The sequence below is a fragment of the Montipora capricornis genome, chromosome 6 (assembly GCF_036669925.1).
Source record: "Montipora capricornis isolate CH-2021 chromosome 6, ASM3666992v2, whole genome shotgun sequence".
Classification (NCBI taxonomy): domain Eukaryota; kingdom Metazoa; phylum Cnidaria; class Anthozoa; order Scleractinia; family Acroporidae; genus Montipora; species Montipora capricornis.
In genome coordinates this window covers 45,682,858-45,705,515 of record NC_090888.1, presented here as the reverse complement: position 1 = coordinate 45,705,515, position 22,658 = coordinate 45,682,858, and the positions used below count along the sequence as shown (strand labels likewise).

General features: G+C 39.6%; 4 protein-coding genes and 1 non-coding gene across 5 annotated transcripts in view; all 5 read right to left on the bottom strand.

Moving 5' to 3' along the window:
• LOC138052247 (serine/threonine-protein kinase/endoribonuclease IRE2-like) overlaps positions 1-22,658 on the bottom strand; it is a 413,063-nt gene that overhangs the window by 20,058 nt on the left and 370,347 nt on the right. The gene's annotated exons all lie outside the window — the stretch shown is intronic.
• The window catches only part of LOC138052255 (BTB/POZ domain-containing protein 6-like), a 246,290-nt gene that overhangs the window by 108,970 nt on the left and 114,662 nt on the right, over positions 1-22,658 (bottom strand). The window lies entirely within an intron of this gene.
• LOC138053990 (polycystin-1-like protein 2) overlaps positions 1-22,658 on the bottom strand; it is a 293,920-nt gene that overhangs the window by 180,660 nt on the left and 90,602 nt on the right. The gene's annotated exons all lie outside the window — the stretch shown is intronic.
• LOC138051057 (5'-AMP-activated protein kinase subunit beta-2-like) lies at positions 2,737-14,346 on the bottom strand. Its single transcript, XM_068897226.1, has 7 exons — positions 14,298-14,346; positions 13,003-13,176; positions 11,850-12,027; positions 10,693-10,786; positions 10,076-10,199; positions 5,673-5,896; positions 2,737-2,856 (listed from the first exon to the last, which is right to left on the bottom strand). The coding sequence occupies exons 2-7, from the start codon at positions 13,118-13,120 to the stop codon at positions 2,737-2,739; spliced, it is 858 nt and encodes a 285-aa protein (XP_068753327.1). The 5' UTR covers positions 13,121-13,176; positions 14,298-14,346.
• LOC138054717 (U5 spliceosomal RNA) lies at positions 22,396-22,514 on the bottom strand. Its single transcript, XR_011133370.1, has one exon. It is a non-coding gene; the product is annotated as a U5 spliceosomal RNA (small nuclear RNA).

Sequence of the window (22,658 nt, the reverse complement as noted above, 5' to 3'; positions counted from 1 at the left end):
TCATCGTCGCCGGTCAGTATAAAATTAATTGACTGTTCTCGTTTTCAGCCAATCAACATCGTTATTGCTTGTATATGCTCGTCAAACAACCCAATCAAACGAGGAGGAATTCTCCTGACAGAGCAAATAAATGTTGCTGAGATGCAACCTTCAGAAGGCAGTGATTAATGTTGGATTTTTCTGAGTAACAACGACGGGAGCTTTCGAGGTGTCGTGTTTCGTGATCATCACGAGCAAGTTTGCTGTATTTGTTCGATTTTCTGCGCTGCATAGGTTTTTTTATTCGTACCCAGAATTGTTCTGGAGTTCAGTTCTCCGAGAACTGTCGGCAAATGTCAGCAGTAGATAACACCCGCGGCTTTGTCACAGTGGCTAATCGGCATCGACGCTGCCCTACAAGCGTCATAATGAACTAAAAACTCTCAGAAATGAGAGATGTGGTCGCGGTTTTCTTTCTTGTATCCCTTTCCCTTTGCATGACGCTTTACCTTGCGGGGAAAACTTCCACAAAATTTGCGTGTCACCTCCAAAAAAGTGTTTCCGGTCAATGTGAGACACGTACATCTCAGTGCTTTTAAGAAAAGGAGTATTTTGGTTTTCATTACTCTCTATCTGACCTATGGTCTTGCAGGACAACGCTTAAAAAGAAACTTTGTCCGACACTTTCTTACTTTTGAAAAGGCTTTGAATTCTCGCTGGTGGCCGAGGGAGGCTCAGCATTTGAATTGCAGATAAAAGATTTCCGTGCCACAGAGCTTTATTGGGCGTCTTGTTTGTTCGAGGACTATTCGCAATTGCAGCCACTGGCGGCTCGATCCCCGAGATGAATGCATCTTTGTTTAATCAGTGGAGTGGTCGAGCCTATCTCGGCGGTGTCAGGATTTGACTAGTCCACGAAAAGCCTTTCAGTTTCAATCAAATTTTTTCACGGGATGGACACATTCCTATGAAAACTCGGCTTATGAATGGTTACTTGATCATTTATTTTAAACATCCTGGACCTTTTAACTTCTCTTTTACCGGCCATTTTTTGAGATTTAAGAATCGATTTTAATTATTTTATCGATCTGGATATTTGGAGCGCAAAATGGACTCTCGAGATGCCGCGTTTCGCGATGATGAGCACTAACAAAAATTCACAAAGCTAAGGCGGTTGGCAGACCGATAATCTCCGGTTGTGACGGCCCCACCGAGAGAATATCTTCATTTGTGGATACACTATTGCAGCCTATTGCACAAAAACAACAATCCTTTATTAAGGACACAACTAATTTCATAAATTTCATATAGAAAACAAAGACAGGCAAGCATACAATTTTAGTGTGAATGAACGTGTCTAGCGTGTATACGAATATACCACATGAAGAGGTAATGAACATAGTATGTGCGAGGCATACGGAAAGTTCCACAATCATAATCCACCGATCCCAACACGCTTCTTAAGACAAATGCTTGGTTTGATTTTAAACGAAAACTCGTTCCATTTCAATGGAGATAACTATCTCCAAACACATGGAACCGCCATGGGGACAAAAAGGGCAGTCTCTTTTGCTAACATTTTCATGGCTCATCGACTTAATAAAGGTGAAGAAGGTGAAGGTGAAGCCCTTTCACAGGCACGAAATTGTCGGACAAAGTTTCTTTTAAGCGTTCTATTGAATATTAGACCATAGGTCAGGTGGAGAGCAATGAAAACTCAAATATTCCTTTTCTTAAAAGCAGATATACGTATCTCACATTAACAACCATAATAAGAGTTTTTTATCTTCGACCGGGAAACACTTTCTTGGAGGTTTCACGCAAATTTCGCGGAAGTTTTCCGAGCAAGGTAAAGGTTCATGCGAAGGAAAAGGGATACAAGAAACAAAAAACACGACCACATCTCTAATTTCTGAGACTTGAGTTCATTATGACGCTTGTATCCCGCTGTCAAAATGTTATCTAAGGACTGCTGACGACCAGTGGCTGAATTTGCAAACGGTTCTCGGACAAACAACACTGCAGTTGGCTGAACTCCGCAATTCTGGGTACGAAGACATGAAGCTCTGTAGCGCAGAAAATCGAGTGAAGTCAGTACGTCGGATACCGTGAAAAAAGCTCGTGATTGCGAAACGCGACATCTCGACAATCCCTTTTGCGCTCCAAATATCCAGATCGATAAAATAATTAAATCTCAAAAAATGGCCGGTAAAAGAGAAGTCCACGATGTTTAAAATAAATGATCAAGTAACCATTCATAAGCCGAGTTTTCATAGGAATGTGTCCATCCCGTGAAAAAGATTGATTGAAACTGAAAGGCTTTTCGTGGATCAGTCAAATCCTGACACCGCCGAGATAGGCTCGACGACTCCACTGGTTAAACAAAGATGCATTCACCTCGGGGATCGAGCCGCCAGTGGCTGCAATTGCGAATAGTCCTCGAACAAACAAGACGCCCAATAAAGCTCTGTGGCACGGAAATCTTTTATCTGCAATTCAAATGCTGAGCCTCCCTCGGCCACCAGCGAGAATTCAAAGCCTTTTCAAAAGTAAGAAAGTGTCGGACAAAGTTTCTTTTTAAGCGTTGTCCTGCAACTGTCAGTTCTCGGAGAACTGAACTCCAGAACAATTCTGGGTACAAGTAATAAAAACCTATGCAGCGCAGAAAATCGAACAAACACAGCGAACTTGCTCGTGATGATCACGAAACACGACACCTCGAAAGCTCCCGTCGTTGTTACTCAGAAAAATCCAACATTAATCACGGCCTTCTGAAGGTTGCATCTCAGCAACATTTATTTGCTCTGTCGGGAGAATTCCTCCTCGTTTGATTGGGTTGTTTGACGAGCATATACAAGCAATAACGATGTTGATTGGCTGAAAACGAGAACAGTCAATTAATTTTATACTGACCGGCGACGATGATATGAAGTCAAGTAAAGCTATGATCTTCGCAGTTATGAACGCAATTTTTACGATTGCGAAGAGAAGCCTGAAAAATTCAGGACTTCAACGGGGGTTCTCTACGCAATTGTAAAAATTGCGTTCATAATTGCGAAAGTTCATAACTGCGAAGATCATAGCTTTACTTGATTTCATATCCGCAGTTCATTTCATATACCATTTCACATTGATGATATGAAGTGTTGTGCAAAAGTAATGCAACCGAAAAGCGTGCATGGCTCTCTTTTGATGTCGCGAACTTTCGTCGAAAAATAGCTGCAGTTCGAGCGCCGTCTTGTGCGATGATTCACAGGACCAAAGTGCGATATTTTGTCAAATTTTCGGTACCTCAACGAAAAGTCGCGATCATTAACTGTATTTCACCAGCCAACACGCCAAAGTTCCCTGGAGACAGAATACGAGTTTACCAGGGTTCGTGCGAAGTTTTCCATGCGGCTGATACGTTGACCGGAAAAACCGCGTGCTGAAACGTTCAGTGTTTACGAGTTGAGCTATTATTGATTAACACAATAAAAGACCAAAGGCATCTCAAAGATACGCTTAAAATAAAAAGCGGAAGGTCTAGGAGACCTGGGGTTGTTTGACGATAACATAAAAGCAATAACAACGTTCATTGGTGGAAAACGAGAACAGTTCTCAATTCTGTAAGCATCTTGACGCAAACCGCCCGCCGACGACCTGTCAAGATTGGATGACACGATATACGTGTTAAAATCGTGAATGTTGTCCGGCTTGGCGGGCTAGTGCGCGCTCAGGGTCGACGTCAGGATCAGTGGAAGGTGCTTAGAGTTGGGCAAAAGGACGAAAATAAGTGCACCAAGCTAGTACCGAAATTAAATTTGTCGCAAAGAGGTAAGACATCCTCTGAGCGGCAGAGGCGTTATTCGCTGAGATCGTACAGAAACAGTGGCTGAACAAGCGTGTTGAAATTTTGGCGCGAATTTCAGGGAAAGTATAATCCGCTTTCTAGTTATGGACCAAGGAAACCTACTGAATGGAAATTTGCACAATGGATCGACTCACTGTCGGTTAGTTTCCGTTTTTCATTGGCTTTACAGGAATGTAGAATGGAAAAGCAGAATTTTACGTTGCCTTTCCCGTAATATGCAAGTGTGTGGAACAGTGTGTGACTGAATTAAGACGTTTTAATTTGAGCTTACTATCACCCGTATATTTTTATGCCGATAATCTTTATAGCTAAAGGGCCACATAAACATCGTTTTTGTGAAGTAAGTCGAGATTCGCAAAATTTTAACTTGGGCATCATTGATCAAAGACCATTGCCTAAACTCATTCACATGTGGCTCATCGATGATGACAAGCAAACATTCAAGAGTAATTGTTTATCGGTGATTCACGACAGATCCTTACCAGACATGTTGTTTTAATTGAAAACCCACCAGTTCTCATTGGTAGATACTTAGAATTGTTTCTTGAGACTGAATGTGATTTCATGCTCCCTGAAAACTGTTCTCAGGGCGAGAAAAACATTCTCAGTTTACCGATAAATGTGCTAAAAACACGGACGATGGATTTTGGACGATGCCCATTTTAGGGTCAAAATTTGTCACGCAATCCATTAGGAAAAGACAGAGTCCATTTTGTGGCGCAACTTGGACTTTTCTTTCCTTCTTTCTTCTTTTACATGTTATTCGCTAGAAAGGTAAAATGAAATACGTAGATACAAGGCTAAAAACTATAAAATAAGAGACGTTATTTTTTTATAGTTTTCCTTTTTCGTTTTTATAATTAAGGTTTGCGCGCAAAACCATTTAATAGGTACGACTTGCGGTCAATTAAAAGGTTTCGCGTGAGTTTACTTATCTCTCTGATTCGCTATACAGATGGCTAAGGTTAGAGGCTAACAAAATGTCGGTTATTCAGCATTATTCTGTTACGCATGGCTTATTAGAGAAAACAAAAATGAACAGTAAACATTGCGACTCTTCAGAGTGAGATAAAATGAAAGCGCTTTAAAAGTTCACACATCGAACCTAATTTTGTTTCCGCTTCTTTTTTTCTTTCGAGTCAGTGCTTTTCAGTGTTTTGATAGCATCTGCTATTGTCCATCAGGTTTATGTGAATGGTAAACATGATCGCTATTTTATGGAATAACAACGGCTTTAAATGTTTGTTTAACCAAGTTCATCTTATTCTCCATGTCTTTGAGTAAACTCAAGTTGTTTGTTTGAACGACCGGGTTGTATTCAATGATAATGTATTTCGTTTTGAAAAACTCGTAGGCCTTGGCAGTTCAATGCTCATTGACTCCAATACTGAGCGTAAAAACTTCATTATATTCATTCGATTTGAAAAGAATTTTAGTTATTTTGTTTCTGAAATGTTATTGGTTCATGCGGCTAATATTACTGGATAATGCTATCTTGGTTATTCCTTATTATCCTGTTATTCACTAACAGGTTTCTCATTGGATATAACAGAGCACAAAGTGGATAATGTTAGCCAGACTTGGCACCCTCAAAAATGATCACCTCTGATTGGTTCTAATGGGCAATAACATCTAATAATGAATAACATAAAATAGTACCAATTACTTTGAAAGAGTACCAATTACTTTGAAATAGTGTTAATTATAAGAATAATAATTATTATTACTTTTAAATAACTGTTTTGTAGTATAATCCAAGAATGTCAAGACGATACTACTGACTTTTATAAATTACAAATTTAAATATTAATAAAGCAAAGCAGACTTAAAAAATACTTACTTTTATAGACAAAGCATAAAGATGATTGAGCGACACATGATCAGGTTCTGGCAGAAGGGAAGGGTCATTATGATCCACAACTTCTTTATTCAGTATAACATGTAGTAAGTGCGGTGGGAGAACTGGTGGCACACTGGAGTGCATTCCATCATGAACAATAACAGGATTATGGTGTGAGGGAATGAGCTGATGATAAGAACCTGGTGGAGATCCTGACATTGATTCTGTAATAAGAATTTATTGTAACAATTTTATATGCGATTGGCTAGTGCTTCTGGCCAATATAATGTGCATTGTGATTGGCTAAGAGGCAAGAGCTTGGGCATCATTAGATCCCGTAATGCCAACGGGCCGATTATCGATTATGCAAATTAGTTTCTTCTTCTTTAGAACCGTTCTGTAAGCCATGGAATGTAATAAACAACTTAATAACCTTGACCGTTCGGTCGTTACAGCAAAATCTCAAACCTTGCCTAGCTGTATTGACCTTGCTTTTGCTTGGTCAGTACGGGAAGGCCTCAGTTTGTGATTTTGCTGTAACAACCTCACTCAAGGTTATTACATTTGTAAGTAGTTATTAATGTGCAAGTTTAGTTTTTTTGTTGTTTGTTTTCTTTCTTTGGGGGTTTGGGGGGGGGGGGGGGGGAGGGGGGAATGTGTCAATCTTCAAAACAATAGTTCCTTTGATTCTTGACTCTGATAGAGACCTGCCCCATAAACTTTAAACATATTTCAGTTATTTCTTTTCTTACCTTGTTACATGTACAATGTATCATGTCCAATTTGCAGAGAGCAAGTGTTACATACAGTATGCATGTACACTGTATTACAGCTAGTACTTTAACAGGGGTAGAATTTTAAATAACTATTAAAGCCACAAAGCACTTAACTGTACTCTTAGACTATTAATTAAAGGGTACATGAAACTTAAAAAGTGCTAAGGAATGTCATGCAATAATTTCCCTTTAGTTTGAGTGTTTGCTCAAGAATCAAAATGAACACATGTCCCCCTCACCCCCGACCCTCGGGACACAATAGGGGAATGTAACATTTTGTGAAGTGTTACATTTTAAAATTTGCCAGACCCCTCCAGGAAAACTTGACTGTTATAATCTATTGTTAAGCTGGTTTTTATTACAGTCGAACCTCTCTAATACGGACACCAAAGGGACAGAGCAAAGTGTCCGTATTAGAGAGGTGTCCGTTGTATAGAGGTCATGAATATTACGTCACTTCAAAGGCTCCATTGATGGTATTAAGTGTTCTTTAAATCAAAAATGGCCCAAACAAGTCTTTGAGGTGCATAATGGACAGCACAAATCGTTACAATACAAGCTGTACAATTCCAAAAACATATGGCAAACTATAATACAGTTTCCGAGCAGTAACACAACAGAACAGTAACAAGTGTAGCAAACACTAACATACAGTAGTCAGAGTATTTAATGAAAGTTCCTTGTTATTAAGAAGTCTGTGATGTTCTTCTGAACAGCATTCACTAGTCGTTTCTTGACATACATGTACAACGACTGATCTTTTGAAATAATCTTGCATAACTCATCAGCCAAATTTGATTCAATGACGGGAAGGAAAGAGGGAGAAAAAGGAAAGCAGCAACTGGAGAGTCTTCAAATAATAAGAAATCTTGATGATAAATGGCAATGACATGTCGATATATAATTTTTACTGATTGAAAACAAATGATACTGTTATCGTATGAACAATGAAACAATTGATTACACTTAATGATATGTAAAGACAAACAGGAAATCGTATTGAATAAGAACTGTCATCATTGGAGTGTCCGTAATAAAGAGGTTAAGTTTTTATGAATTTTCTCTCTGGGACTGAGATTTCGTGTCCGTTGTCCATATTATAGAGGGTTCGTATTATAGAGGTTATTTTTACAAAGAATGTATGGGCATTTTCTCGGGACCAAGTGAACTGTCCGTAATAGAGAGGTGTCCGTAAGGAGAGGTTCGACTGTAATAGTAAATCTTACGTAACAGTGGTTTATGAATTGTACAGAACGTGCAATGCAATACTGTACTAAACATCATCCCCATAAATGATTCTTTTTAACACCACTGTACTCACGGGTGTTACAAAAACTAAGACCCTTGAAAACAAAGGCCGGTTCTTAGCCTTCGTAGTAAGAAAACTAAGATAAGGGTCTTACTTAGTGGAAATTATGGGAAAGAAACATGGGAATACTTACCGCTAGTCAGAGATTTGGGCACTGTATGTTGTCTCCTCACATGGTTGAGTTTGAACAGACACAACACCATGATAAACTGGAATGTTGCGTGACAGAAAAAAAAGTGGCACGGAAACTAAAGATAGTGTCTTTCGGATAACGAGAAACTTAGTCTGTTAACCCTTTGCTTATAACAAGAGTCCATGTCTTGGTTGTAACCTCTAAAAATGTGATACACGCATTTTTTTGTCTGTACACATCTTCCAGTTTCAAAACAAGTCCATAATTTTAAGCCATACGTCACGCAAACAATAAATAGATGCTCGTAGATGGTCAATTTTATTATGATGCCTGATAGGGGACTGAATAGTTTTACATGTAGGAGATACATGTAAGTCATTTTCTGTAAATTTCTCTGCATTTGTCTGACACTCACAAGCTTATTTCTCAACTTATTACAATGAGGATGTGAAATATCATCTGTTAGGGGGTGGGGGTACATCACACTATTCCAGTTCTTTGACGCGTTATTACTTAATTTTTATAAGAAACATTGAAATCAGTATATACAGAAACAAAACATGTGATAACTTACAGAAACTATAACATTACTACTTAAATAGTTCCGTTTTATTTTATAAACTAGAAAATCCCCTGCCACTCCCCACAACCTCATAGACAGTACCACTGTTGCGTGACTTACGTCGACATTGTGGACTTGTTTTGATACTGAAGGCAGAATAACAAATCGACAAAATAATTATTTTATCACATTTTTAGTGTTATCCGTTACAACCAAAGGGTTAACAGACTAAGTTTATCCTTATTCAAAAGATCCTATCTTTAGTTTCCGTACCAATAAGTAAGCATCCACGAATGTCACTGTTTTTGTTTTTCTGTCACACAACATTCAAGCGTGTCATGGCGTTGTCTCTGTTTAAAATTAAACCATGTATATAGAGATCAGGGATGTCAATAAGTATAATGTTTTTAGATGCCATTTCATGAAAGGTGTCAGCTGTAGCATTTCTTTACATGGCCACCGGCCACATAGCAAAGGCCGGCACGGCCTGAGGCCCTGGGGGCATCTGGGGGCTGATGCTCCTTCAGAAAAAATTTGAAAAACAGACCCCTGGAAGTGCTTTTTCCTGGATTCTGACGCATGAAAAGGAAATTCTATGCAGTGATAAAAACACTCACTTTTCATATTAACTTTAAATATATACTTTCATCAGTTTCACATATCTCACTTCACAAAGATTAAATGAATAAAGTTAATATTAATTTCCAAAAAACTTGCCTGAATATTTTTTTAATTCTTCAGTTATCTTCCGAACACTACAGTTTACCAATAATATTCACGTCATTCGAAAGAAATTCATTCATTAAAAGGAATTACTGTAACATCATTCTTGGAATGGTGTAAACCCTGTTCCCAGTTCGGACGACACAATTTTTTTATCCTGAATGTGACTCATCAAAAATTACAACAAAGTAGAACATAGTTTTGCTTCGCAGCACTTCTACTGTAACAGTCTGTTAGTCACAGTTTGTTTTCAACGACTTAATGTTTGAGAAAACCTAAAATAAAATCTACTATAAAGTTTTAATAAATTTTAGTCATCTTCATCCTCACTGTCACAGCCCTCAAATGAGCACATGTTTACAAGCAGCTTCTTGAAGACTTAATTTGTTCCTGTGCAAAAATCTCCTCCTCAAGATCTTCATCTTCTTCATTTAGCAAATCCACTTTGTTAGTCACAGTAAGAACTGTCTCTAACAAAAGGTAGAAGCCACTCAAAACCTCGTTGCCAGGGCCATGTCTGCTTTCAAAATGGCAGGTGTTTGTAAATTACCTCCAATAACTCTGTCGATTCACTGAGATTTTAATTTTTAGACATAGATATGAAACAAGGAGGCAAGACACCAAGAAACAATTGTATTTGTTTCAACAGGTAATTTTTCTTATTAATTTCGCTTTGTACCTGCAACAATGAACATCTTCAACTGTAACATCAAGCCAGCTCCTAAAGCCATACATCCCTGGAGACAACATCCAACGCCCAAATAAGTTCTTCCAGGTTCCTTTCCCGTAATCTCCACTGTTTACAAGGGGTCTTAGTTTTCATACTACAAAAACTGAAACCCGGGGGTCATAGGTCTTAGGTCTCGAGGGTCTTAGTTTTCGTAACACCCCTGTACTCACTGATTGATCCTGCAGACCCTATACTGGCGCTAGCATCCGATTCAAGAGCTTGAAATACTTCAAAGTCAGACTTCTGCACATTAATCACATTATTGCGACCCCCAAAATTATCATTTGTGGTTGGCTGCAAGAGATACAGAAAAAGATGTTCTCCAAACAAATCGAAAAACTATTGTCAACAAACTTCTTTAATAATTAAGCAGCTTTGCTTTAAAAAAAAGGCAACATTTCACTCACTGACAACATGCTGCAGTTAAAATTTTTTCTTGGTTAAAAATTCTTCAGACTAGTTGTTTTTTACTTTCCTTTGTCTTAAAAACGTTGCTATTATCTGAAACCATAGGATGTACTTCCCTTGCTTGATTTCTTTGTAATGATTCAAAGCTATCATGGTATGGTACGTTCTGATATCAGTCTAGTATCATTCTCACCATCCTATCCATACAGTACATGCAAATAAACGCATAAAGATACTAGTGGGAAGTTTTATTTGGACCAAGCCAATTTGAGGCAAATTTATAGTTAAACAGCTGAATCTTTCCTAAGTAATAAAAATCCCATTCATTCTTAATAGTACATGTAAGCTAAAATGAACATGTAACACAAATTTTACTTACAGCATTTGGGTCATGAATCCATCGCCCGTCAACACAGAATTTGTATTCGTGTTCTCCCTCAGGTAGCTCAATTATGGCTGAAAACTCTCCCTGACTGGAATAATCATGATATCTACTTGTTACTGATTATCATAACAGAATGCACTAATCATTGTCATAATGTACAAAGCAATTTATTGTAATAAAGAAACAACAAAGAGGAAAAGACAGAAACTGCCCCTGCTGGGCACCCTTCCCAGCAGTCAAAGGGTAGAGAGAACATACACATTGCACCTCTGGTAGCTACAACTGTTATATGCCTTGTTTAATGTACTGTACACTGTATGTTCCTGAAGCATACCACAGCACAGCCGGTTTTCAATAAGAATTTTAGTAGGCGGCAAAACTTGAGGAGTAGGCAAAGAATGGACAACACACACCAAAGGCATGCTTTCCAAGGGTCAAAAGCATGAGCTTGTAGGGGTGTCCGGGGGGCATCCTACCCCGCGAAAATTTTGAAATTTGGGTCTCTTAGAATGCAGGAAATGCATTCTGGAGCATCAAATCAGGGTGCTTGAACACAACACCAATACCATTAAATTTTCAAATTGGCTTTTTTATTCACTGACAGAGAGAGTACTTGAATACTAATTTTTGAAATTCAATTTTGACGGCAAGACATAAAGATGTTAAAATAGCAAGCCCTTTGCATTCTGTCAGCTGTGTGCAATGTATTTCTTGTCTTGACCCAAAAGACGTTTTGCAGATATACACACACTTCAAATGTAGTTAGCAAATCAGGCCACTTGCACCTACAATAACTGGACTGCTGCCTCAAAACATGTGAGTTCGATCCATGATCACCACCTTTGACCTTTCTGCCCAAGGTTCATGGTGATGCTTTTAGCCTAAAAGTGCACTTGAGTACAACACCCAAATTGTTCCCAAGAGTACACGACATTGTATTAAATCATCAGCTGATGATCTGCTAAAAAAAATTGACTGTAGACACGTAACACACTCTACTTCCAGCAGTTCTTTGCAGTACAGGATGGTGCAATTTAATAATACGGATAATATTTTGGTTGTGATTAGACAATTTATGCTGTCAGTGATAGTGATGAATAAATAACAACTTGACAACCATGACCAGAAATTTTAAATATACATGTACAAACCTTTGACTCATCGGGATCCTTGTTTTCCAGTCGTTAAAACTCCCAGAGAGTAAAACCTCTCTGCCACCATTTTCCCACATGAATACTGTTGGTACAGTTCTTTTTTGTGGTGGTTCAGGTTCCATAAGGTCATCTTCAAATTCATAATCACTTTGACTCTCAAAGTCTGGTTCTCTTGCTACAAAGGAATATTTTGTAGAGTATGGTATTATACATGTAACGCATGGCTAAGCCAATCATTTCAACTCTAGCATTACATGAGCCAATAGTTTTTAATAATATTTATTATAATCATAGTCTTTTTTTTATTATACACCACTTTCATTTCGTTACAAGTACATGTATCACCATGAAATCAGGAGAAGCACGTGATGAAAACAACTGTTGGTGGGAGTACGTGTACATACAATACTGTATTTTATTAGATGTTTTGATGAGTAGTATCGCTGAGTATTTTATGAGTTGTGCTGCATTTTGACAATCTCGCCCAAATACATTGTACAAACAAAGAGTAGAAATACTCAGCGATAGTACACACCAAAACATCTAATTAAAGCTACTGTATTTATTATCCATCATTTTTGCACTAATTTGCAGCAAGACCACCAAGAACATGTGACAGTTTTTGCGTGACATGCAAGCACGGGGGCAAACGTCAGGACCTAAACTAGTCAAACCAGTTTTCTACTGTACAATAACCAAGTGTACAACAATACTAACAGTATGTACAACATCGTGGAATATTTGTACTCATTTTGTGTGTTTTCTTATACCATAACTAAATACAGTTGGATAATAAATTTTTCAGTAGTTGTTTTTTTGTAACAGTTGTATTCAGGTAACTGTGGAAACACTGACAGTCTTTGCTGTGAAAGTACATGAATAATGGGAGTCCAGCACAGTCAAAATGGTTTTGAGTAGTTGGCAAGATGGCTTAAGTAGTAGGCATCTGACCCTTGCCCGGTAAGGGGGTCCGGGGCATACTCTCCTAAAATGTTTTGAAAATGTGACTTCAAATGGTTGTATCTGGCGCATTTTAGGGGTAAACTCAGCCCATCTTTTTAGCTTACAGGTAACACCATTCGAGAGCTTTTTCCCTCAAATGCCAGTTATTTTCCACATCATTATGTAGCCACGCAGAAATTTTACTCACCTGATAAAATTATCTTGGCCTCATGCTCACTTGGGAACATTTTCTTTCCAGTTTCAAATTCTAGAGTTGAATCTGAACTGTGAACATCCTTGTGTTTTCCTAATCCTGTGTTTCCCATTCTATTTCTTTTCCCTGTTCACAATGGTAGTTATGTTGTATGTGATTTGTGTCAAACTGTGAAATAGGGTTTAATACAATAATTATTGCATAAATCTTGACTAAATCACTTTATAACGTAACATGAATGAAACAAAGTGTCAGACATACATGTAGGCATTAATTAACCCATTGACTCCCAGGGGTTCCCCATTGACGAGTAAAATTGTCTGGTGTTAGACAGAGTAAAATACTAAGTTTGGCAGGTTTAGGCCGGTTTGGATGTCAAAGGGTTAATGACCTTGTATAAAATGACCACTAACCAAATTTTTGTGCTTGGCAGAGCATTGCGTAAATATTAACATGAAGGTCTGAGACTGAAAGTTGCCTCTAAACAGCATTAGCAGCAGGCGTGGTCTTTAAAATAAATTCTAAAAGCTAATTCCGATTGTGGTTCTATCAGGAGTATATATTTTGTCTATTCCTTATGTAATCCAACAAGGTTATCTAAAATTAATAAATCAAAGTGCAGAATATTCTGTTTTCTGCTATCCAGGAGAAAGTGGACAACAGTCACAAGAGTAGCCCAACATTACAATTACTGTAGCTCTTGTAAACACAAAAAATTCAAATTATTAAGAAACCAGTTGTTCATAATTACCCCAGTACCTTTTTTCTCAGCCATGTATCTTTACTAAATAAATAGAGGTACCGTTTTAACTTCGAAAGAAAACTTATAAACTCAATCCTCACATCACTAAAGTCCAGGAATTACACTCAGTATGCATTGGGGGAGGCCCGTGCTACTGTCACAGGCACTCATTACAAACCCTCTCAAACGAAACAGAGGTATGGCTGTAAATTGTTACATCTTTACGTAAAAATATACATCACATCAAAACTTAAAAATTTATTCCCTGTTACAGTACCGACGAAATGATACACTAGCCTAGTTGCTTGGACCTCAAAAATGATACAACCAGTCTAGGATGATACTGGAGTTCATGGCACCAATTTTTAAACACTGTATGAGGGATATCACACCAGCAGAGTTTCTCGCTGGTTTTCTGCAGAAATTATTTCACATACAGTGGAACCTACCAAAGGAGAACTGATAAAGCTGATGTGGTTTCCGACATTAACTACCCCAGAAGATTTCTAAATAAATTGAGATTAATTAGGAACAATCGAATACTCACCCTTTCAACTCAAAAGTTAGTACGTTAATCCTTGAACAGATGGAAGTTGAGCCCAGGCCACGTCCGAAAATTGTAAGAAAAACCACAGTAACCAATGACCACGGGCTCAACGCGTTGACCGCTCCTGTGTCTCCTCTATTACAACAACAAACGTTACAAGAAAAAAAACGTTATTTTATTGATTTTAATCTAGCATTTCACTATCATTAGTCTTTTTTCCACATCTCCATAAAAACCCCCTTGTCTCGCTGGAGTCTTCTGTCGTCTTTGGGGGTTTAGATGGGGTCTAGAGTAAGGGTTAAAAGCAGGAATTTTCTAATAATAAATGTTACAGTGCAACGTGCCTTACTATGGCCACCCAACAAACTTTCACATTTGACAATTACGTGTAAATACGTCAACTCAATAACCCATGCATTTATTTTTAGATTGAATTTCCCGCGAATGAGACTCCCACAGGAGCCCGATGACCAATTACAAGAAATTAAGCTGACGTCATAGGGTCACCGAACCGGTACTGCCTTTGTATTTTGACCTAATTCGCGGGACGGGCTAGTCTAAAAATAGAAAATGTAAATTGGCCACCGTACAGAGATTCTAAAAGCTGACGTTTCGAGCGTTAGCCCTTCGTCAGAGCGAATCGAGGGATTATGGGTTACGTGTAGTTTTTATAGTAGAGTAGGAGCTACGCTATTGGTGGTAACATGGCAACGTGAAAAATAGGAATATATTAGTTAAATGAAAAGCGTTCGTTAATACCGTGAGGATTAAGGGTGCCGATTTGAAAGATGAATTTTTGTTCCAGATTCTTGCGGCTTTCCGTCGTACCTAGATGTAGGGAAAGGCCGCAGATAGCCATGTGTTTTTTGGAGTGGTTAGGCAGATTAAAATGGCGAGCGACTGGCTTGGATGCATCCTTGTCATTCTTCTCAACATCGCGAAGGTGTTCGCGGAATCGGTCACCTAGTCGTCTACCTGTCTCACCAATGTATAATTTATTGCATAACGTGCAGGTTATGCAATAAATGACATTTGCGGAGGTACATGTGAAACGATCGGTGATCTTAACAGATCGCTTAGGTCCCGATATCTTGCTAGTGTTAACAATGAAAAGACAAGTTTTGCATCGTGAGCGCGCGCATTTGAAAGTGCCGGATTGCTCGTTAGTTTTGAGCGCGCTTCTAACTAAAAAGTTGCCTACGTTTTTGTCGCGTTTGAATGAAATAAGTGGAGGTTGCGAAAAGATTCTACCAGTCTCGGGATCATTTTGGAGTAATTTAAAATTACTAAGAATGATGCTTTTGACTGCGTGATTATGAGGATGGAAAGTGAGGGTGAATGGAATTCTGTCATTCTTATCTTTTTGTGACGTTTGTAGTGATGACTGTCGATCAAATTGTTGGGCGCGATGATGGCCCGCTTTGACCACAGAGACAGGATAGCCACGTTTTTCGAAGAACTGGCACATCTCTTCTGATTTGCTGGAAAAATCGGAGTCATCACTACATAGACGTCGAAGTCTAAGAAATTGAGAATAAGGGATGGAGTTCTTGACATGTGATGGATGTGACGATGAATACAACAAATAACTGTGTGAATCAGTAGGTTTGTAGTGCACACTAGTACATAGCACGTTGCCTCTAATAGAAACGTTGATATCTAGAAAAGCCAATGAAGTTTCCGAAATTTCCCAGGTATATTTAAGAGCCGGATGAAAAGAGTTGACGGAGGTTATAAATTGATCGAGTTCTTCTCTGCTGGATGAAATAGCGCCGATGCAGTCGTCGATGTAACGGCCGTAGAGTTCAGGTTTGGGGCCGTTGTACTGACTAAAAAATTGGTGTTCAACATATCCTACAAAAAGATTGGCATAGCTAGGTCCCATTCTTGTGCCCATCGCTACACCATTAATTTGTTTGTAATATTTGCCGGCGAATGAAAAACAATTAAGCGTTAAAACTAGTTCGGCAAGGCGGAGGAGCGTTTCCGAGCTAGGTTCTTTGACAGTGCGTTGATCGAAAAAGTGTTTAAGTGCTTGAAGACCTTCGCTATTAGGAATGACTGTGTATAGAGATGTAATGTCCATGGTGAAAATAAGTTTGTCTTGGCCGGAGAAATTGAAATCTTAACGCTTAATTGAAATCTTAACGCTTAATTGTTTTTCATTCGCCGGCAAATATTACAAACAAATTAATGGTGTAGCGATGGGCACAAGAATGGGACCTAGCTATGCCAATCTTTTTGTAGGATATGTTGAACACCAATTTTTTAGTCAGTACAACGGCCCCAAACCTGAACTCTACGGCCGTTACATCGACGACTGCATCGGCGCTATTTCATCCAGCAGAGAAGAACTCGATCAATTTATAACCTCCGTCAACTCTTTTCATCCGGCTCTTAAATATACCTGGGAAATTTCGGAAACTTCATTGGCTTTTCTAGATATCAACGTTTCTATTAGAGGCAACGTGCTATGTACTAGTGTGCACTACAAACCTACTGATTCACACAGTTATTTGTTGTATTCATCGTCACATCCATCACATGTCAAGAACTCCATCCCTTATTCTCAATTTCTTAGACTTCGACGTCTATGTAGTGATGACTCCGATTTTTCCAGCAAATCAGAAGAGATGTGCCAGTTCTTCGAAAAACGTGGCTATCCTGTCTCTGTGGTCAAAGCGGGCCATCATCGCGCCCAACAATTTGATCGACAGTCATCACTACAAACGTCACAAAAAGATAAGAATGACAGAATTCCATTCACCCTCACTTTCCATCCTCATAATCACGCAGTCAAAAGCATCATTCTTAGTAATTTTAAATTACTCCAAAATGATCCCGAGACTGGTAGAATCTTTTCGCAACCTCCACTTATTTCATTCAAACGCGACAAAAACGTAGGCAACTTTTTAGTTAGAAGCGCGCTCAAAACTAACGAGCAATCCGGCACTTTCAAATGCGCGCGCTCACGATGCAAAACTTGTCTTTTCATTGTTAACACTAGCAAGATATCGGGACCTAAGCGATCTGTTAAGATCACCGATCGTTTCACATGTACCTCCGCAAATGTCATTTATTGCATAACCTGCACGTTATGCAATAAATTATACATTGGTGAGACAGGTAGACGACTAGGTGACCGATTCCGCGAACACCTTCGCGATGTTGAGAAGAATGACAAGGATGTATCCAAGCCAGTCGCTCGCCATTTTAATCTGCCTAACCACTCCAAAAAACACATGGCTATCTGCGGCCTTTCCCTACATCTAGGTACGACGGAAAGCCGCAAGAATCTGGAACAAAAATTCATCTTTCAAATCGGCACCCTTAATCCTCACGGTATTAACGAACGCTTTTCATTTAACTAATATATTCCTATTTTTCACGTTGCCATGTTACCACCAATAGCGTAGCTCCTACTCTACTATAAAAACTACACGTAACCCATAATCCCTCGATTCGCTCTGACGAAGGGCTAACGCTCGAAACGTCAGCTTTTAGAATCTCTGTACGGTGGCCAATTTACATTATCAACTCCGTTGATAAAACCAAATTTTTGTATACTACTTCCCCACCGACGCAGCACCACAGTTTCTTTAGAAACTACCCCTTCATTCATTAGTCTAAAAATAGACCTACTTGTGAAAACGCCGTTTCACAGACGCCGTATGGAAGTTGCACGCTCCAGATGGGCTCCTGGTACGACCTATTTGGTATTCATTCGAAGCATCCTGCCCCTGACAGCATTACTATCTCCGCAGCGAGGTTCAGCGTTAGTAGAGTTGACAGTTCTATACAGAGCACAGTGGAGAGTGTAAAAGCCACATTTGGTATTGAAGATAAATCCACAAATGGCCCCGAAGGAACAATTTCAAGTTTAACGCAAGGGTCCCTTGACATGTTTCACGAAGGCATGAATGCATGCACTGGAAGAGACAATAATGAATTACCCTGCATACCACCTGTCCGATCTCGACCACTCGACATTGCTATCTGCCATGGTAGAAAACTTGCATGCTAGTTTTAAACGCTGTATGAGGGATCACACCAGCAGAGTTTCTCGTTCGTTTTCTGCACGGTCCAAATGGGCTCCTGGTACGACTTACATGCCGTTTCCCACGTCCAGAGTGCGACATTTAGTCTCTCGCGGTATGCAGTCGACTTCGGGACTATCGTCAAAGAGCCACTAAATGGTCTGCTAAGTGTTACACTCATCCGTCATCATATTATCCTGCACTAGAGTGTAAGATGCGTTTTGGCGATGTTGCACTCATGACACCCCTACCTTCAGTTGAAATGGCGAAAGACAAGCAAGCGCTTATGCGAGAATGAGTGGAACCATTCCGATCAGTTCGCCAGCGAACTGTTCGGAGTGAAACAACTATGACAAAGCCGGCGCTCTGCCCCCTAGTGTTTATATGCAAGAACCCCTGCATATTGTCTGTATCAGACGGAAAGGGCTGGCGCACAAACCTCATCAACTTCAGATACTGAAAGTTGTGAGAACTCTGATATCTGTGACTGTACATTTAATTTAATTTGTTACTCCAACTACTCTGCCTACGACACCTACAGTGGCGACCTGGAGGTAAGGTGGAGGCCCGCTCTCAAACATTTTGTTTTTGCCCTTTCACAGTTTTGGTGACTTTGGTCCAAAAATAAGGGTGGGGGGCTCCGGCTGGGCCTCTCCCCTGGATCCGCCACTGGCCTACCGAATGGGAACAGGAAAAAGAGTATGAGACGGACAGTGGTGGCAAAGATTGTGAGTCTTGAGATGATTCGAATGATGAATTCTTCCTAAGTAAAGATGAATTGGCTATATTCTGAGGCTTAGTGAACAACAGTGCCGAGATCTGGGAGAACATTAAGGGCATCGGTTAGAATGGATCTTTGATATGTACCGGTAAACGTAGCTCAAAGTAGGTGTGCAGTACCAAAGCCGTAGGATTTTTAACGATTAGGTGCGCAGTATCAAGGTTTAAAATATTTACTGTAACCGTTCATTTATTGTCACAGAGAAAATTTAACTGTTAGCTGTTAAACAGCTTCCTTATGGGACAGAGAATCAAAGGAGATCTGTGAAGAAGTCGTGGATCAAGGGCATAGCTAGGGGGGATCCTGGGGTGCCCGTGACCCCCCCTTTGTAAGCCGTTTTTACTCCAACACCCTACAATATTCGGGTTGCGAAAACGCGAGTACCCTCTGTTTGACACAGTGTGACCCTCCCTTTGAAAAATCCTGGCTACGCCCATGTCGTGGATATATTACTTATTAGTTATGTTGGGATCAGTTGCTTTCTGATCTTGTTAGGAAGTAATGACTAAATTCGTGTTTGATTTTTATCTAAAAAGAATGCGTTATCATTGGCAGGTTACACCAGGTCATTTTCAAATATCTAAAGGGTCCTCAACTATGTAAACAACTACGAATGCCTCTGTTTGCGATCAGTAAAAAGAAGAATTGTATTTCCAAAACTTTTCAACCTTTCACGAAATCGGGAACGGATCATGAAACATGCTGTATTTAGTTACATTTTATGGATGCAAAAGAACCAGGTGAAAATAATCGCCAACCGGTGTTTTCGGCTCCTTTAAACCTTTTACGAGGTTGTTAAAAGCCTAAGAAGTACCAAAGGATAGCTAGGAAAGAGTTCGTATTTAATTCTTATCGTAAAGGAATGCTTCACTGTTTAACTACAACAAGGTGATACCGAAAACATATGGATATTTCTCAACTTTGTAAACACAGCTATCGAGAGGTTCAAAATCCCCGTCTTTTACTACTTTTATGCAACTTTAGCTTTTAAATGTGTTACAAGTATACGTTATAGTACTGAATATAACAAATAGAATGATCAAATAATAATAACAAACTAAAAGATCAGTAGTTTGCTTTAGGTGAACACAGTTGTCAATGTCCACGGCAATCTCACGGCGTGCTTCTTTGCTAATACGAGTGGACCTGTGAAGTTGGCGGATCGAGGAGCAAATGTCTCTTCGCGTTCAGATCATTTTTAACACACATAGCAGACGTCTCAGAGCACAGTGACACCTTTGCTCTTCCACTGAGCACTGGTCGGTAACACATGCTGACTGCAACGAGTACCAATCCCGTCGGAACGAAGAAAAGTCGAAGAATATTTCAACGTACTGCATTGCGGCATTAGAGAAATTAAGCATCATGTTTACGGCAAACGTCGAACTAAAATTTGCGTTTTGCCAAAAAATGGAAGAAACTCGTTTGATATGAGCTCATTTCTTGCGTGTTAGTAGGAGGTACCAAGTAACTTTTCAAAAGAGAGAGACGAGTTAGAATGACGTAATTTTCATGCTTTTATGACCACCAGCAGCCCACCGTTTCGCGTTTGCCGTTTCACGTATGCCGTTTCACGTAAACGCGATGCTTAATTAATCTATTACTTCGGAAAGTGAAACTTCGGAAAATCGATATTGATCGTTGCCATATCGATTTGAATTCAACTGAGTGAGTGACAAATTGGCATATCTTGAAAAGATCGATATTGGTCGTTGACTTATCGATTAGTTTACGTCTGAGTGGGTGACAATTTTGCATATTCTGACGCCTAACAATAGTCGTTTAGAGCAACTTTCATATGACTTTGAAAAATAAACGTAAAAACAGAACGTTACTGGTTTCTCAAGTTCTTAGAAGGAAAGGAATTTGTAAAAACTCTATGTAGCGGTGTAGGAGACCTTGAATAAGGATTTTGAAGGACGCTCCTCGGAAGAAAACTTGATCTCTTGAGTAGGTCTAACTTCTTAGCTCAGCACTTTTTTAATTCCAACAAATTTCATCCAGTAAATGCGAGAGCCAGGTCACCGCGCAAGCTAAAATTAAGATCACATTGAAAGGTGTACACCGCCAGCCCTGACCTTTTGGTTGACAAATTGAAAGGAATCTAGAATCTAGCTGGATTCCATTTAGACATTTAAAAAGCGTTAATTTGTTATTTTCAAAATCTACACATCGGCTCTCTAGACCGTAGACAGAAATCAGCGAGATCTCTTTGGTGTAGAGTTATAGGGGTGCAGGGATGGCGCAATGCAATGTCCTCACACAATCTCGACCCCAGAGCTCTTCTCTTGACTAAGGGAGAGAAGAGCACTGGGGAACCAGGTGTGTTCTCATTGGTTTTCGTGAAGAACAATCAAAAGCGTCTCTAATTGGTGCATTCATGTTAGCAAGAGGAGTGAGCAAGCGCTGTAAGGATCAAATAACCAATTTTTGGCTATAAGAACCGTACGGCGCATGTCCTACTACCCTTAGTGACCTATGGACTTATATTGTGGGGTTCTTGTTAAACAATTCAAGCATATTTCAGTGCCTTGAACGGCTTGTGCACTGTACTACGAGACTCATTTATAACAGGACATCGGCAAAAGTCCTAGAACGAGATCAATGCTCCATCCTCTTTTTCAATTACAAATCAGCTGTTTTAAGTAAGGCGCGCGTATAATGCCAGATTACAAAACAGCAGCAATAATAAAATATCATCAGTATCAGAAATCAATGAGGTATCAAAAGCCCGTGATTTTTGCACATCCTTGATAAATGCATATATTTGAAGTGCCGGTTACAGATGAAAGGGAGAAGTGATCCTCGCAAATATATGTACGATCTAAGGAATCATCTCTTATGCACACCAAAAGTGTCGTATAGAGTTAATTACTTCTGTTTTCCATACAAGTGCGAGGATCTTTCTTACCTTACATTTGCAGATATCAAAACAAAGGCAGCACTTTCTTGATCCACAGTTATTTTAATTAAGACCCTGGATGGTCCGGCCAGAGGTTTTGATCCCGCGATCTGTCGCACAGTAGTCCGATGCTCGTCTAACCATTTCAGCCGGTCGGTGGGTAATTCTTTCAGTTTGCATCGAGGCACGTGCATTGTCGGCGAATGTTCTTTTCTGTAGCTTTCTCCATCCTTTTTTAAACTTAAATTTCAGAGAATGCGATGAAGTATCAAAAGCCCGTGATTTGCGCATTTTGTTGATCAAAAATGGCAAGGTTCCTGTACTCGCCAAAAGATCCAGGGCCTCTTAAGACGAGAGATCTGGCCAAGGCGTTTTACGAACCCCGTCACAAGGCATGGCCACGAAAAATTAGTCTACAGACTCATTCAGTTGTTCTCCTCCACGAAAATCTTTATTTAAAGGCGAAAGATTTATACTTGATGAAGGGAACTTCCCTTCATCAAGGATAAATCTTTCGCCTGAACCAGAGCTTGCAAGTTGATAGGTGCCATTGAGGATTCTGTTGAGCTTGGCACGGTGACGCAGGTGGGATGTGCTACCCAAAGCGCTCAATAACGCATGCATGTTTGCGTTTTACAATG

Excerpts from the sequence above, each read along its gene's own strand:
- LOC138051057 (XM_068897226.1), bottom strand. The coding sequence starts at position 13,120 with ATGGGAAACACAGGATTAGGAAAACACAAGGATGTTCACAGTTCAGAT. Across the intron at positions 12,028-13,002 it reads GGCCAAGATAATTTTATCAG|CAAGAGAACCAGACTTTGAG; the intron begins GTGAGTAAAATT and ends ATTCCTTTGTAG. Across the intron at positions 10,787-11,849 it reads AGGATCCCGATGAGTCAAAG|TCAGGGAGAGTTTTCAGCCA; the intron begins GTTTGTACATGT and ends TGATTATTCCAG.